At 45.0% G+C, this 13,262-nt stretch overlaps 1 protein-coding gene across 2 annotated transcripts in view; it reads right to left on the bottom strand.

Annotated features, from left to right (window-relative positions):
* Positions 1 to 13,262, bottom strand: part of GTPBP8 (GTP binding protein 8 (putative)) — a 143,085-nt gene that overhangs the window by 107,390 nt on the left and 22,433 nt on the right. For both annotated transcript variants that reach the window (XM_030203796.1, XM_030203798.1), the window contains exon 2: positions 4,575 to 4,938. In XM_030203796.1, coding sequence (XP_030059656.1) covers positions 4,575 to 4,898 — 324 coding nt within the window. In that variant the 5' untranslated portion in view covers positions 4,899 to 4,938. The remainder of the gene's footprint in view (positions 1 to 4,574; positions 4,939 to 13,262) is intronic.

Raw genomic sequence — 13,262 nt, 5'->3', positions numbered from 1 at the left:
TAATGTTCTCTTATTAGGTCAAGGGGTCCTATCACCCTCCGAACATAAAGCAACTCAAATGGGGAGAACCCAGTAGACTCCTGGGGTACTTCTCAATATGCAAACAATGGTATGGCAAGTACTTCTCCCAGTCCTTGGTGTCCTGTCTCCACGAAGTTTTTAACATATGCTTTAATGTCCATTAAATGTCTCCACCAACCCATTAGTTTCAGGATGGTATGGGGTGGTACGTAGGTTTCATTCCACAGTGTGTCCATAGATTTTGGATCAGCTCAGACAAACTGTGTCCCTTAGGTCTGAGAGTATTTCCTTGTGGATATCCTACCTGGGAAATATTTCTAGCAGGGCTATGGTAATTTTCTCTTCTTCTATTAAGGATAGGGCTACTGCTTCAGGATCTGGTAGCAAGTCCACCACTGTCAATATATATCATTTTCCCAGTCCGGCTGGGGGCAGCTAAAGGCCCCACTATGTCCATAGCTATCCTCTCGAAGGCTCACTGATAATGAGTAAAGGTTTCAGGGGAGCTCGGGGTGATCTTGGGTCTTACCCACTCTTGGCTTGCATCACAGGTTCGACAATAATCAGTTACGGCTCAAGAGACTCCCCGGCCAACAGAAGGTTCTGTGTTAATGTAGTGCATTTGTGTGTCACTCCCTTGATGTCCTGCTAGGTGAAATGTTCATGTGCAATCTGTAGAAGTTGGCTCCTGTATGCCTGGGCACTATAAGCTGCTTGCCTGCTATCCAGGGCCTATTAGGATCAACAGGATCAGTCTCTCTGTATGACAAGCCCCCTTTCCATAGGATACGATCTTTACAAGTCTCACTGGTTGGTTGACCAGCCCTCTGTCTCAAGGCTTCCAGGTCAGCCTCAGAGCGCAGTGCTTCCTGAAAAGCATGTTTCTGTCCTATATATCAAATATCCATATTGTGACAAGGCAAGCCCCAGAGACTCCCCAGTGAAGCAGTTGAGCCCAGAACTACGGGGTCCCAGAAGTCCTTGCAAGGATGATTGAGGAGAGTAGTCCTAAAAAGATGGAATAGATTCCCAGTCCCAGCAGAGGGAGCAATGGCTCAAGGCAGGGTGAGCCTGTTACTCTCTTCCCCACTAGAGGGCGAGGGAAGGATAAAGCTCAGTTTCCCTGGTTTCACCATCAGTATATAATTCCCCCCAGCTGTGAGAAGGGGAGAGCAGATTTCCTGGAGGCTCTCAGTCCACCAGGAGAGAGGGAAATGAATGGAGAGAGAGATTCCATGGAGTATGTGGAGGAGGGAAGAAGCCTGCCACTAGAGCTGCCCAAGGGAGAGGAGCCAGCTACCATAGAGTGGGAGAATTCAAAGGTTGCCCTGCCCAGCACATGAAGGCAGTGGAGGAGGCCACACCGGTGCTGAGAGCTGGGAGAAACTGCCAACCGTGCTCCTTACAGGGTTCCCTCTGTGATGTAAAAGGCAGGTGATTTGTGGTATTGGTTTGATGTGCAAAGACTGTCCATGAAGATTTGTTCTGAACTGTTGTGCTACTTTGGAAGTGTGCTGAGCTCTTACTAAACCCTTCTGAAGGAGGGGAAAGGGAAAGCTAAAGCCCTAATAGAAGACCTGAGCATGTGTGAGGGATTTTGGGGGACCTGGGACTGTACCTTTTTCTTTTGGAGATTATCTTATGCGGACCTGTAGCTTTTTCTTTGAAGACTATATTAAGAGGGCTGTATCTTTTGTTTTGAAGAATATATTATGATTTTTGGTATGAAATTGCCTTGATAATACAATACTTTGGCCCTGAGTCCCAGTATTGGCAGTATTCTGTCCTGGAACCCTGGGAGCCTTGCCGGCTCCCCCAGAGGAGGGAAGCGGACCCCCTTTACAATATCTGGAAGGGTCTCTGCTGGTGACTCTGACACATCAGGGTCAACAGTCTGATCAATAGGTGTGTCAGTTAAGTCAGGCTGTTAAATACGGCCCCAGTCACCTCTGAAACTGGTGCTGCTGGAAGCACTGGAGAGCCTCCTCCTGCTGCTTGGTCAGCTGGTGCCACCTAGACTGGCTCAGGATATATAACTGGAGAGGTGATCTCTATTGCTTCTGCTTGTTGGGCTGTCCAGAACTGACTACAGGTTACCATGGCGGAAATGCTGACTCTGCTGTTGAGGGTAATGTTCTTTGGTCCCATGTCTGTCCCACACAGCATTGGTACCAGCATGTTCTTCATTATCCCTACTTCTCTGTATCCAGGCTTGTTATCCCAATCTTTGCTGCTCCTGCTTGTTGGGTGTTCGGGCCTGACTACTGGTCACTATAGCGGAAATGCTGACTCTGCTATCAAGGGTAACGCTCATTGGACCCATGTAGGTCCCACACAGCATTGGTATTTAAGCGATGTGTAAAGTCTCTCTGGATCCACTGGCTAATACTACTTCTACAGTGTGCCCTGGAAGAATTACATCTTCCAGCACTAGCTCTGGTCATAATAAAGTCATGCTAAGGCAGTGTATACAAGCCCAGCCACCTGGGGTCTGATTCACAGTTACTGGGATGCTGTAGTGTTGTGGAAACCCATCTGCTCTTCCTTGCTTGATGAATGACAAGTAATCTTTCTGTTCCCTCACCTCCTGGACGACAACACTGAAGAAACTGCTCAAAGACCATCACGTTTTGGCAGTTCTCCAGGGTTTTAACCTCAGTTCCATTGAGCCACTGCTAATGCTGGTAACATAGCTGAATCACAAACTATGTTGTAAGCATCATCCACCACCCTTATGCAAAGTCCAGAACTTTAGTCTATACGTCTCGGAGGTAATGGCATAATGGTTCAGCAAAGCTTTGCACACCCTCCTCAAACTGGAAGTAAATTCTTTTCCAAGGCAGTTAGATATTCGTCAAAGTCCTCTCAGATATCATCAAACTGCGCAAGCAAGTTGGGCCCGATCCGGGCTGTGGATCCTGCCTCAGGCCTCGGCACAGGGATTGGGCTGGAGCATTGGATATGAGCCATTTCCATCTCCATCTTTAGTTTCTGCAGCTGGAACTCCTGCTCCTCACGCCGCTGTCACTCTAGCATGTAGATCTGCCAGATCTCAACTGGTGTTAGCATCTGGCCATGGAACTCAAGGGCCTCTGCCCATAAGGGATCTGCTTTCCCCCAGAAGAACTCTATGCCGAGGTCATCCAGTTACTCTGGTGTTAGGTCAGGCATATCCAGTGTCTGAGGGCTGCTACCAGTGTCCATCAGCACGCTGCTAATCTCTTAACACTACCAAAAAAAACTGAACGGGGAAGGACCCTGTTATTGCTGTACTCATTCATTGTGCTCTGTGTCTGGAGGTTACTGGTAAAAAAAAAACCTCTGAGCCACTCAGTGGATGGTGACCCTCACCCACACACTGAACGTGACAATCCCACCACTGCTACAAAAAAGAAGGCAAGGTCTGTCACAAAATACCTAGCCACCCGCCTGGGGCTACCCCGCAGCCTCTTAGACGGTCTATCCCCAGCACAGCTCCAGTCCGACTGCCCTTGGGCAAGTCTCCTGCTCTCAAATTATCCCCAGTGATTCCTAGGTTCTAGTGGTCCCACAGTTCCTAGAAAGCACCCATAGACCCAACACGTAAACCACCAGGATTCTTAGTCAGTCCAGACAAGCAGAGGCAATAAATTAAAAATGTTTGTCATAAAATATTGAACAGTGAGACCATAAAAACAGATGGAACAAACAGCACATAATAACAGGTAACTGAATATGGAACAATTACCAAACTATATAAACATTGTTCACTACCTGAATAGTGCCTGGAGAGTACAGGTGATATAGCTGCTCACAGGTTATCAAATATAACTGTTTACAGGGCCTCAGCAAGAGATCTTTCTTTCTTTTCTTACCTAGCTAAGACTGGGGCAAATGTTAGTACATCCTAGATGAACTGAACTCCTGGGCCAACTCAGAGCACAGAACAAGTTTTAAAGTAGGCTGGTCACTCACTGCAGGTTACTTCTTATCTGTTGTTAACTAAGGGGCCATTTTACTAAGGCAGTAGGCACCTAAGAGCATCCAAAGCATGTCAATTTGGAACTACCGCCCGGCTATCGTAAGCCCTGGTGGTAATTCCATTTTTTACGCGCATCCGATACAGAGCCGGCCAGAAAATATATTTAATTTCTACACATGGTGCTAACCAGACGGTAATCAGCAGTGTACATGCGCTGACGATTACCACCCGGTTAAAGCGTGAGACCTTACCGCCAGATCAATGGGTGGCGGTAAGGTCTCAGGTCCAAAATGGACGCATGCCGATTTTTATTTTGCTGCACATCCATTTTCAGCCAAAAAATGGGGCCTTTTTTGCAGGTGCACTGAGAAATGGACCTGCTCACATCCAATACACGCATCTACACCAGAACAGGCCATTTTTCAGCGTGCCTTAGTAAAAAGACCCCTAAAGAGGGAACAGTCATTTCTGTAACAGTTTTAAATATAAACATGTACCACCTATTGGCCAAACTACAGAAATACACTTCAAGAAATAATCAATACAGTTTACAGGCTTAAAACCCACTGTTTTGTCACAGTACCATACAAACCTCAGGTTGTGAAAGCAGAGGTACGTGATCCATCCGGACGGCTGATGTGAAATAATCAATCTCATGTTTACTGGCTGGCTTAAATAGTTCTTCAGCTCTCTTTATGTCATCAAAACTTGGATCAAAAATTCGGAAAGCGTTCTTATCCACATTGGGGTTCAAATAATTCTCAAGTTCTTTGAGAGGAAAGATAACACTGTTTAGTTTTCTTGTCTGTAGGTGTAAAAGTTCTTGACAAGAGGTGTATCTCTCTATGTACCGGTAAGCTGCCATCTGCAGAGATCTTGTTGGCAAAAACCTCTTTATCCTCTCGATGCACAACATGTCTGTATGTTCTGCTTGGGCTTCAAAGGCTCAGCGACATCTGAAATGAGTGAAAAAGAAAAATCTTTTAAGGTAATTCATGAAAATTGACTAGTGTATTTAAGAGAAAAAATTGGAGTAGTATTGTCCAACAAGAATAACAGAAGAATTTTACATATTTTGGACATAAATATCAGTATGGAAAGCACCAGAGCCAGGGTATTCTCAGGATGGTACCAGGTGTATGAATTTCTCTCAAAATTATTGTCTTTTTCGGTGCCATCTTAAGACATGGTGTTTTGGATAGAGGCCATGGAAATCATGGGGAGGATGAAATGAACTGCTTATGTTTGTGCAATTACTTAAAAAATTTTTTTAAACAGTTTTATTGAATAATTAACAAATAACAACAATGAACAGCAACAAAGTAATATATCTGAGATTATGATCTTCTTTAATAACAAAAGGTATGACCGATACCTGTCAATGCAAAAATCTGTAAGTTGTCTTGAAGCTCCTGAAGTAGACATTACCTAGAATCATTCAGATGCTCTACAGAATACGAGAAAGAGGTCAGAATCATGTGATGCCGTGCTAGGAGAACGGGCGCAGGTGGGAGAGCTCCCGGGCTTGGATCGCGAGATCACACCCTCCAAGAGCTTTTTATCGGTGTCTGAGCCAGCAAACTAGGCACATAAGCTTTGAAATCCACAAGGCTATGAAAGAGATTTGTTTCTTGCAATAGCTATGTCTACTAAGCTACAGAGGCGGGAGGAGAAAGCGCTGCACAACGATTCCAAGATGGCGGCTGGAGAAGATTCCAGAGGCACCTCTGTAAGCTCCGCGAGGGTGGCCGAAGTCGTTTTCAAAGTGAAGAAGGCTATTGCGGACTCTTTAGATAAAAGACTACAGGAGGTGGCAGACAACTTGGATAACGTGGATGGCAAATTGGTATCCTTAAGAGGCGAATTCTCTGCATACCATGTTACAAGACAAAATGCGAGCACTGGAAGACAAAGTGGATGATATTGAAAACCGTTCAAGGAGAGGAAATCTGCGTTTGGTTGGTCTCCCGGAGAGCACTGCGGATGTGGAATTGAGGCAGTTTTTGGAGACGTGGCTAGTTTCCAATCTGCGGCTGCAATCGGCAGGGGGCCCGCTCCGTATAGAGCGGGCACACAGGTTGGGCCCAAAGAGACCGGAGGAATTGCACCGACGGGTGGTTATCTTCAAGATCCTGAACTTTGCACATAAAACAGAAATTTTAAGAGCCATTAGAGCAAAGGGCCCCCTTTCATATGAAAACAAAAAGTTCTATGCTTCCAAGACTTTTTGTCCCGGGTCTCGGGTTTGAGACGGGCACATTCGTCTGTTTGTGCTGAGCTACACCGTCGACATGTGAAATTTGCCTAGTTATACCCAGCCCGTCTTAAGATCTTTACTGAGGGAAGGCCTAAGTTTTATGATACTCCTGAAGCAGCACAATCCTTTTTAAAGGTCTTGCCTCCAGCTGCGAATATGGCATGAGGAACAGTGGATGACTTCCATAAGTGGATCTAATGAATATGTGTTCACCTGGTCTTGGACTTTTGATAAACTGCTGGGCGAATTTTCAACATCAGTACTTGAAGAAGACAATTGAGAACGTCTAATCAGATGAGGGGACTGAATTTGCCTGTGCGGCACAATCTGCTTGTGGTCTTTGTCTGTTGTTTTTGTGGATTAGAGCTGCATGGGCATCTGACGAATCTGGGTTCCCCTGGTCTTGGACTTCCGCTACTATGCTTGACTGACAAATGATCGAAAGGGGTAAAAACTGAGATGGCCTAACAGGATGGTGTGGTTAAATTTGCCTTTACGGAGAGCTCTGCTTGTTATCCTTATGTCATTAGCACAACCTAATGTTCCTGGGCAACACAATAATGGGTGATCTCAATTACCCCGATATTGACTGGGTAAATGTAACATCGGGGAACGCTAGGGAGGTAAAATTCCTTGATGAAATCAAAGACACCTTTATGGAGCAGCTGGTACAGGAGCTGACGAGAGAAGGAAAAATTCTAGACCTAGTCCTTAGTGGAGCGCATGATCTGGTGCGGGAGGTAATGGTGCTGGGGCCGCTTGATAACAGTGATCATAATATGATCGGATTTGATATTAGCTTTGAAGTAAATATACATAGGAAATCAAATACGTTAGCGTTTAACTTTAAAAAAGGAGACTATGATAAAATGAAAGAACGGTGAAAAGAAAACTTAGAGGGGCGACTGCGAGGGTCAAAAATTTACATCAGGCGTAGATGCTGTTCAAAAACACCACCCTGGAAGCCCAGGCCAAATATATTCCGCGTATTAAAAAAGGAGGACGGAACGACAGCCAGCGTGGTTAAAAAGTGAGGTGAAGGAAGCTATTAGAGCTAAAAGAAAATCCTTCAGAAAATGGAAGGAACTGACTGAAAATAATAAGAAACAGCATAAGGAATGTCAAGTCAAATGCAAGGCGCTGATAAGGAAGGCTAAGAGGGACTTTGAAAAAAAGATTGCGTTGGAGGCAAAAACACATAGTAAAATTATTTTTAGGTATATTAAAAGCAGGAAGTCAGCAAAAGAATCGGTTGGACCGCTAGATGAACGAGGAGTAAAAGGGGAAATCAGGGAAGACAAAGCCGTAGCGGAGAGATTAAATGAATTTTGTGCTTCAGTCTTCACCGAGGAAGATTTGGGTGAGATACCGGTGCCGGAAATGGTATTCGAAGCTGACGAGTTGGAGAAACTTAATGAATTCTCTGTAAACCTGGACAATGTAATGGGGCAGTTCTACAAACTGAAGAGTAGCAAATCTCCTGGACCGGATGGTATTCATCACAGAGTATTAATAGAACTGAAAAATGAGCTTGTGGAGCTATTGTTTGTAATATGTAATTTATCCTTAAAATCGAGCGTGGTACCGGAAGATTGGAGAGTGGCCAATGTAACGCTGATTTTTAAAAAAGGTTCCAGAGGAGATCTGGGAAATTATAGACCGGTGAGTCTGACGTCGGTGCTGGGCAAAATGGTAGAGACTATTATTAAGAACAAAGTTACAGACCATATTCAAAAGCATGGATTAATGACAGAAAGTCAACATGGATTTAGTGAAGGGAAATCTTGCCTCACCAATCTACTATATTTCTTTGAAGGGGTGAACAAACATGTGGATAAATGTGAGCCGGTTGATATTGTGTATCTGGATTTTCAGAAGGCGTTTGACAAAGTACCTCATGAAAGACTCCAGAGGAATTTGGAGAGTCATGGGATAGGAGGTAGTGTTTTATTGTGGATTAACAACTGGTTAAAAGATAGAAAACAGAGAGTAGGGTTAAATGGTCAGTATTCTCAATGGAGAAGGGTAGTTAGTGGGGTTCCCCAGGGGTCCGTGTTGGGACTGCTGCTTTTTAACATATTTATAAATGACCTAGAGATGGGAATAACTAGTGAGGTAATTAAATTTGCTGATGACACAAAGTTATTCAAAGTTGTTAAATTGCGGGAGGATTGTGAAAAATTACAAGAGGACCTTACGAGACTGGGAGTCTAAATGGCAGGTGATGTTTAATGTGAGCAAGTGCAAAGTGATGCATGTGGGAAAGAGGAACCCTAATTATAGCTACATCATGCAAGGTTCCACGTTAGGAGTCACGGACCAAGAAAGGGATCTAGGCTAAAGCGGCTAGGGCTCTTCAGCTTGGAGAAAAGGCGGCTGAGGGGAGATATGATAGAGGTCTATAAAATAATGAGTGGAGTTGAACGGGTAGATGTGAAGCGTCTGTTTACGCTTTCCAAAAATACTAGGACTAGGGGGCATGCGATGAAGCTACAATGTAGTAAATTTAAAAAGAATCGGAGAAAATGTTTCTTCACTCAACGTGTAATTAAACTCTGGAATTCGTTGCCAGTGGTAAAGGCGGTTAGCTTAGCGGTGTTTAAAAAAAGGTTTGGACGGCTTCCTAAAGGAAAACGCCATAGACCATTATTAAATGGACTTGGGGAAAATCCACTATTTCTGGGATAAGCAATATAAAATGTTTTGTACTTTTTTGGGATCTTGCCAGGTATTTGTGACCTGGATTGCAATGCCACTGTTGGAAATAGGATGCTGGGCTTCCCAGTATGGCAATACTTATGTTTGCTGTACATATTATGTTCATTGTAAAGCTGAGAATATATGCCTCTTCTCCCCCCTTCTCCTTTTTTTTTTTTTTTACATTTCAAGAACAGTTTATTGTTTGTATCAGTGGTGTTTCTGGATTAGAGCCACAGGGGGATCTGATGAGTCTGGGTTCCCCTGGTCTTCGATTTCTGCTGCTATGCTGGACTGACTTGGAACACCAGTGATTGAACTGAGATGGCCGAAGAAGATGGTGGGGTTAAATTTGTCTTTGTTAAGAGCTCTGCTTGTTATCCTTATGTCTTTAGCAAAATCTAATGTTCCTGCTTGCTGAAGCAGTTATGTTCATTGTAAAGCTGATAATATAGATCTCTTCCCCCCCCCCTCTTTTTTTTTGTGTGTGCTCGGGCTTGGGTGGTGGGGAGAGAATGGGTGTGTACATTTTGGGTAGTTTATTTGCTTTTAATCTAGAAGTTTCATTAGCTACCTACGACAGGGAGGTTTGTTTGAATGGGAAAGGGCGTGTGTGGGGTGCCTTTTTTTTTTTGGGGGGGGGGGGGGTGAGAATAGAAGATGATTAGAGAGGTGTTGTTGCATAATTCTAGAAAAACTCAGGAAAGATTCTGGGCTTTATCTTTCCTTCTAGCCTATGAGGTGTAGTCATATTACATACTGGTTCGATTGGATGCAGTATGGAGGATAGGTTTCGGGGGGACACCGGGCTTTGTCCATAAGTTTGGTTGGACATAGTTGATAAATGGGAAATAAAGGGGTTGGGAGTGGGATTGAGGAGGTAATTAGTTTTTTGGGTTTTTGTATGGGAGTGGGGTTTTGGGGGGAGGAAGGGGTGTTTGGGCTGTTTTCTTTTTTTCAACTTTTTCTTTGGTGTTTGCTTTGGAGAGGTGTGTGTGAGTGCGAGGTTGGGTCCCAGGAGCCTTTTCCCTCATGTGTGGATCGGGGGGCCGGTGGCTGGGGCGGCCGTCCGATTAAACTGTTAAAGAGTTTATTCATGCTTGTTGGTCGCTTTATTTTGCTGATGCAGGTAAGATTGGTCTCCTGGAATGTTAATGGAGTCTCCTCGCCCATTAAGAGGCAGAAAACTTGCAAACTTTAAATCGTCAAAAGGCTGATATTGTATTTTTACAAGCGACCCACTTGTTCTCAATAGAGCACTCTTAATTTAAATGCTGGTGGGTGGGAAATCAGGTGGAGGCCCCTGCAGTGGGCTGCAAGGCTGGGCTCCTGGTCCTTTTTAGGAAGGGGCTGGATGTGGTGATCCATCAGACATGGAGAGATCCCCAGAGTAGATTTCTTTTGGTCAAGGTTTTGGTTAACAAAAAACCACTACTACTGTGTAATGTATATGGACCGAATGTTTATGACCATACCTGGGTTAAAACTATTATACGTAAGGTGATCGGGGTCGTGGATATACCCATCATTATAGGGGGTGACTTCAATATGGTTCATGATCCTGTTCCGGATAGATCTCGCAGTTCTGGGGGAGGGGGGGGGGGGTCCCCAGCTAAAGGTATTCCTTTACTGTGTTCAAATTTGGATTTATTGAATGTTTGGAGAACGCTGCACCTCCTGGAAAGAGATTATACTTACTTGTTGAGGGCGCATGGTTCACAATCTTGGATTGACTACTGGCTTTTGTCCATGGGGTTGTTTTCCTCAGTAGTCTCGGTGGGGATTGGAGCCTACAGTGTTTCAGATCATGCATGTGTTTGGTGTTCCATTGATCTAAAAGGCCCTGATGGTGCACAGTTTGTTTGGCATTTCCCTCCACAGTTAAACTGGGACCTGGCATTTCGAGATTTTTTTGATGCAGAAGTGGATGGATTATCAGCTTCATAATGCGGGTCATAGGGCTCAGTCAATCTTGTATCAGGAAGCGGCTAAAGCTGTGTTGAGAGGGGAGATAATGCCTTATTCTTCCTTCAAGTGTAAGGCTCGAGATAGAGAAATTTTACTAGTGCAGGTCCGACGTCAATATGGGGTAGTCGCGACCCCGAGATTGAGAAGTTCCCTAATTGCGCTTCAATCTTCTCTCAATGAGCTTCTTCATCAGAGGGCGCTGAAATCATTTAAGTACTACAAATATCAGTTGTATCTTCACGGGAATAAGGCTGGGAAGCTCATGTCTCATTTGATTAGGCAGTCTAGGGGGTCTCGGATTATATCTCAGATTGATAGGGGCGATGGTACGAAGGTACGTATGGATCGGTAGATTGCTGCAGTTTTTAAGAAATACTATCAAAATCTGTACGTATACCCGGAAGAGACTACTTTGGAGGGGGGACATATATTTGGGTAGTTTGGATTTGCCTTGCTGTGATGCAGCGGATTTGGCTAAGCGTAATGCTCCCATTTCGGAAGATGAAGTGGCTTTGGTAATCCAGCAAAGTGCTCTGGGTAAGACGCCAGGTCCGGATGGATTTAGAGCAGAATTTTATAAATTGCTTTCCCCATCGATCGTTCCCACTTTGCAGTCTTTTTTACCCAATTTGTAGCTTTGGGAGACATCCCACAACCTCTTCAATTGGCACAAATTGTACTACCTTTGAAACCCGGAAGGGATCCTACGCAGCCTTCTTCCTATAGGCCTATCTTTTGAATACAGAGGCTAAACTCTACGCAAAAATATTGGCGAATAGATTGGTGCGGGTGCTTCCAGACTTAATAGGGGAGCCACAGGTGGGATTTGTCCATGGAAGGACGATAACTCATAATATGCGAAAACTTTTACTGTCGATGGAACATATGGAGAGGGTGGGTCAACCTTCTTTGTTAGTCAGTTTTGATTGAGAGAAGGCATTTGATCGAGTGGTTTGGGGATTTCTTTTTGCAGTGCTTCGAAGATATGGGATAACTGGTTTTTTCATGGATGCTGTGCGAACTCTCTATAAAGCTCCTAAAGCAAGATTACAGATTAATGCTGTCTTTTCCTCGAAATTTGAGATTTGTCGGGGGACTTATCAAGGCTGTCCCCTGTCACCCCTGCTCTTTGTCCTATCTTTAGACCCGTTGATTAGGGAAATTGTTAGCAATCCAGACATACAAGGGGTCAGTATAGGTTCCCAAGAGTTTAAACTTTCCGCATTTAGAGATGAGTTATTGGTACACTAGGAATAAAGGTCCGTTTCTGAAACAAATGAAACGGGCGCTAGCAAGGTTTTCCTCGGAGTGTGTATGTTTTACAGAGTGTGTGTGAGATAGAGAGAGAGTGAATGTGTGACAGAGAGAGTGAGACTGGGTGCGAGTGTGTGTGTGAGAGAGAGTGTATGTGTGAGAATGAGAGTGTGTGCCAGGAGCCCCCCCCTCCCTCCCAGTTCCAGGGTTTCCCCCCCTCCCAGCTGCAGGGTCGCCCCCCTCCCTCCCTCCCAGTTCCAGGGTGGCCCCCCTCCCTCCCAGTTGCACCCTCTCCCTCCCAGTTCCAGGGTGCCCCCCCTCACTTCCACCATCCCTCCCAGTTCCAGGGTGGCTCCCCTCCCTCCCACCATCCCTCCCAGTTCCAGGGTCGTTGCCCCCCCTCCCTCCGTCCCAATTCCGGGCGCTGAGAGCCAGCGTGCTGTAGCAGCAAAGGCCACCTGGGAAATGCTCCCTTTTCTCCTTCAACAGTTACCTTATTACATTTGTAAAGGTGAACAATCCGTATTATTGAAACGGAGCTCGTTTTTGAAAGGCGTTTTTTTTTCTCCCACTCTTTTAAGATGCTGCCTGAACCCTTCAGTGAGCTTCGGAACGTTGGAGGTGTCCACTCCTGCCGTCTGATTACCCGCCCTCGATGTCATCACGTTTAGACACGAGGGCAGGGCAGAGAGACATGGGCAGAGAGAGGTGGGTACACAGTTACGAATCCTTCAGTGAAGCCACGGAGTCAGCTTCAGAACGCTGGAGGTGCTTTTTATTATAGTAGATATTATCAACCCCCAAGCATCTTTGGAAACGTTGATGGAGAGCTTTGGTGAATATGGGGATTTCTCGGGCTTTAAACTGAATTTGGATAAGTCCCTGGCGTTGCCTACCAGGCTTTCGGTCAAGGAGAACTGGAGGGGCCCCTTTCCTTTGAAATGGGAGGTTAACTCCTTTCGTTATTTGGGTATTCAGCTCCCTAAAAATACAGTCACTCTTTATAAGGTGAATTTTACAGCATTACTGGATCACACTGGTGCCCAATTGGCTAAGTGGGCACATCTTCCGCTGACGATCCATGGTGGAATCCAACTTTTTAAT

Source organism: Microcaecilia unicolor, chromosome 5, assembly GCF_901765095.1.
Source record: "Microcaecilia unicolor chromosome 5, aMicUni1.1, whole genome shotgun sequence".
Lineage (NCBI taxonomy): Eukaryota > Metazoa > Chordata > Amphibia > Gymnophiona > Siphonopidae > Microcaecilia > Microcaecilia unicolor.
The sequence above is the reverse complement of the archived record's forward strand: the minus strand, read 5'-3'. Positions and strand labels throughout refer to the sequence as shown.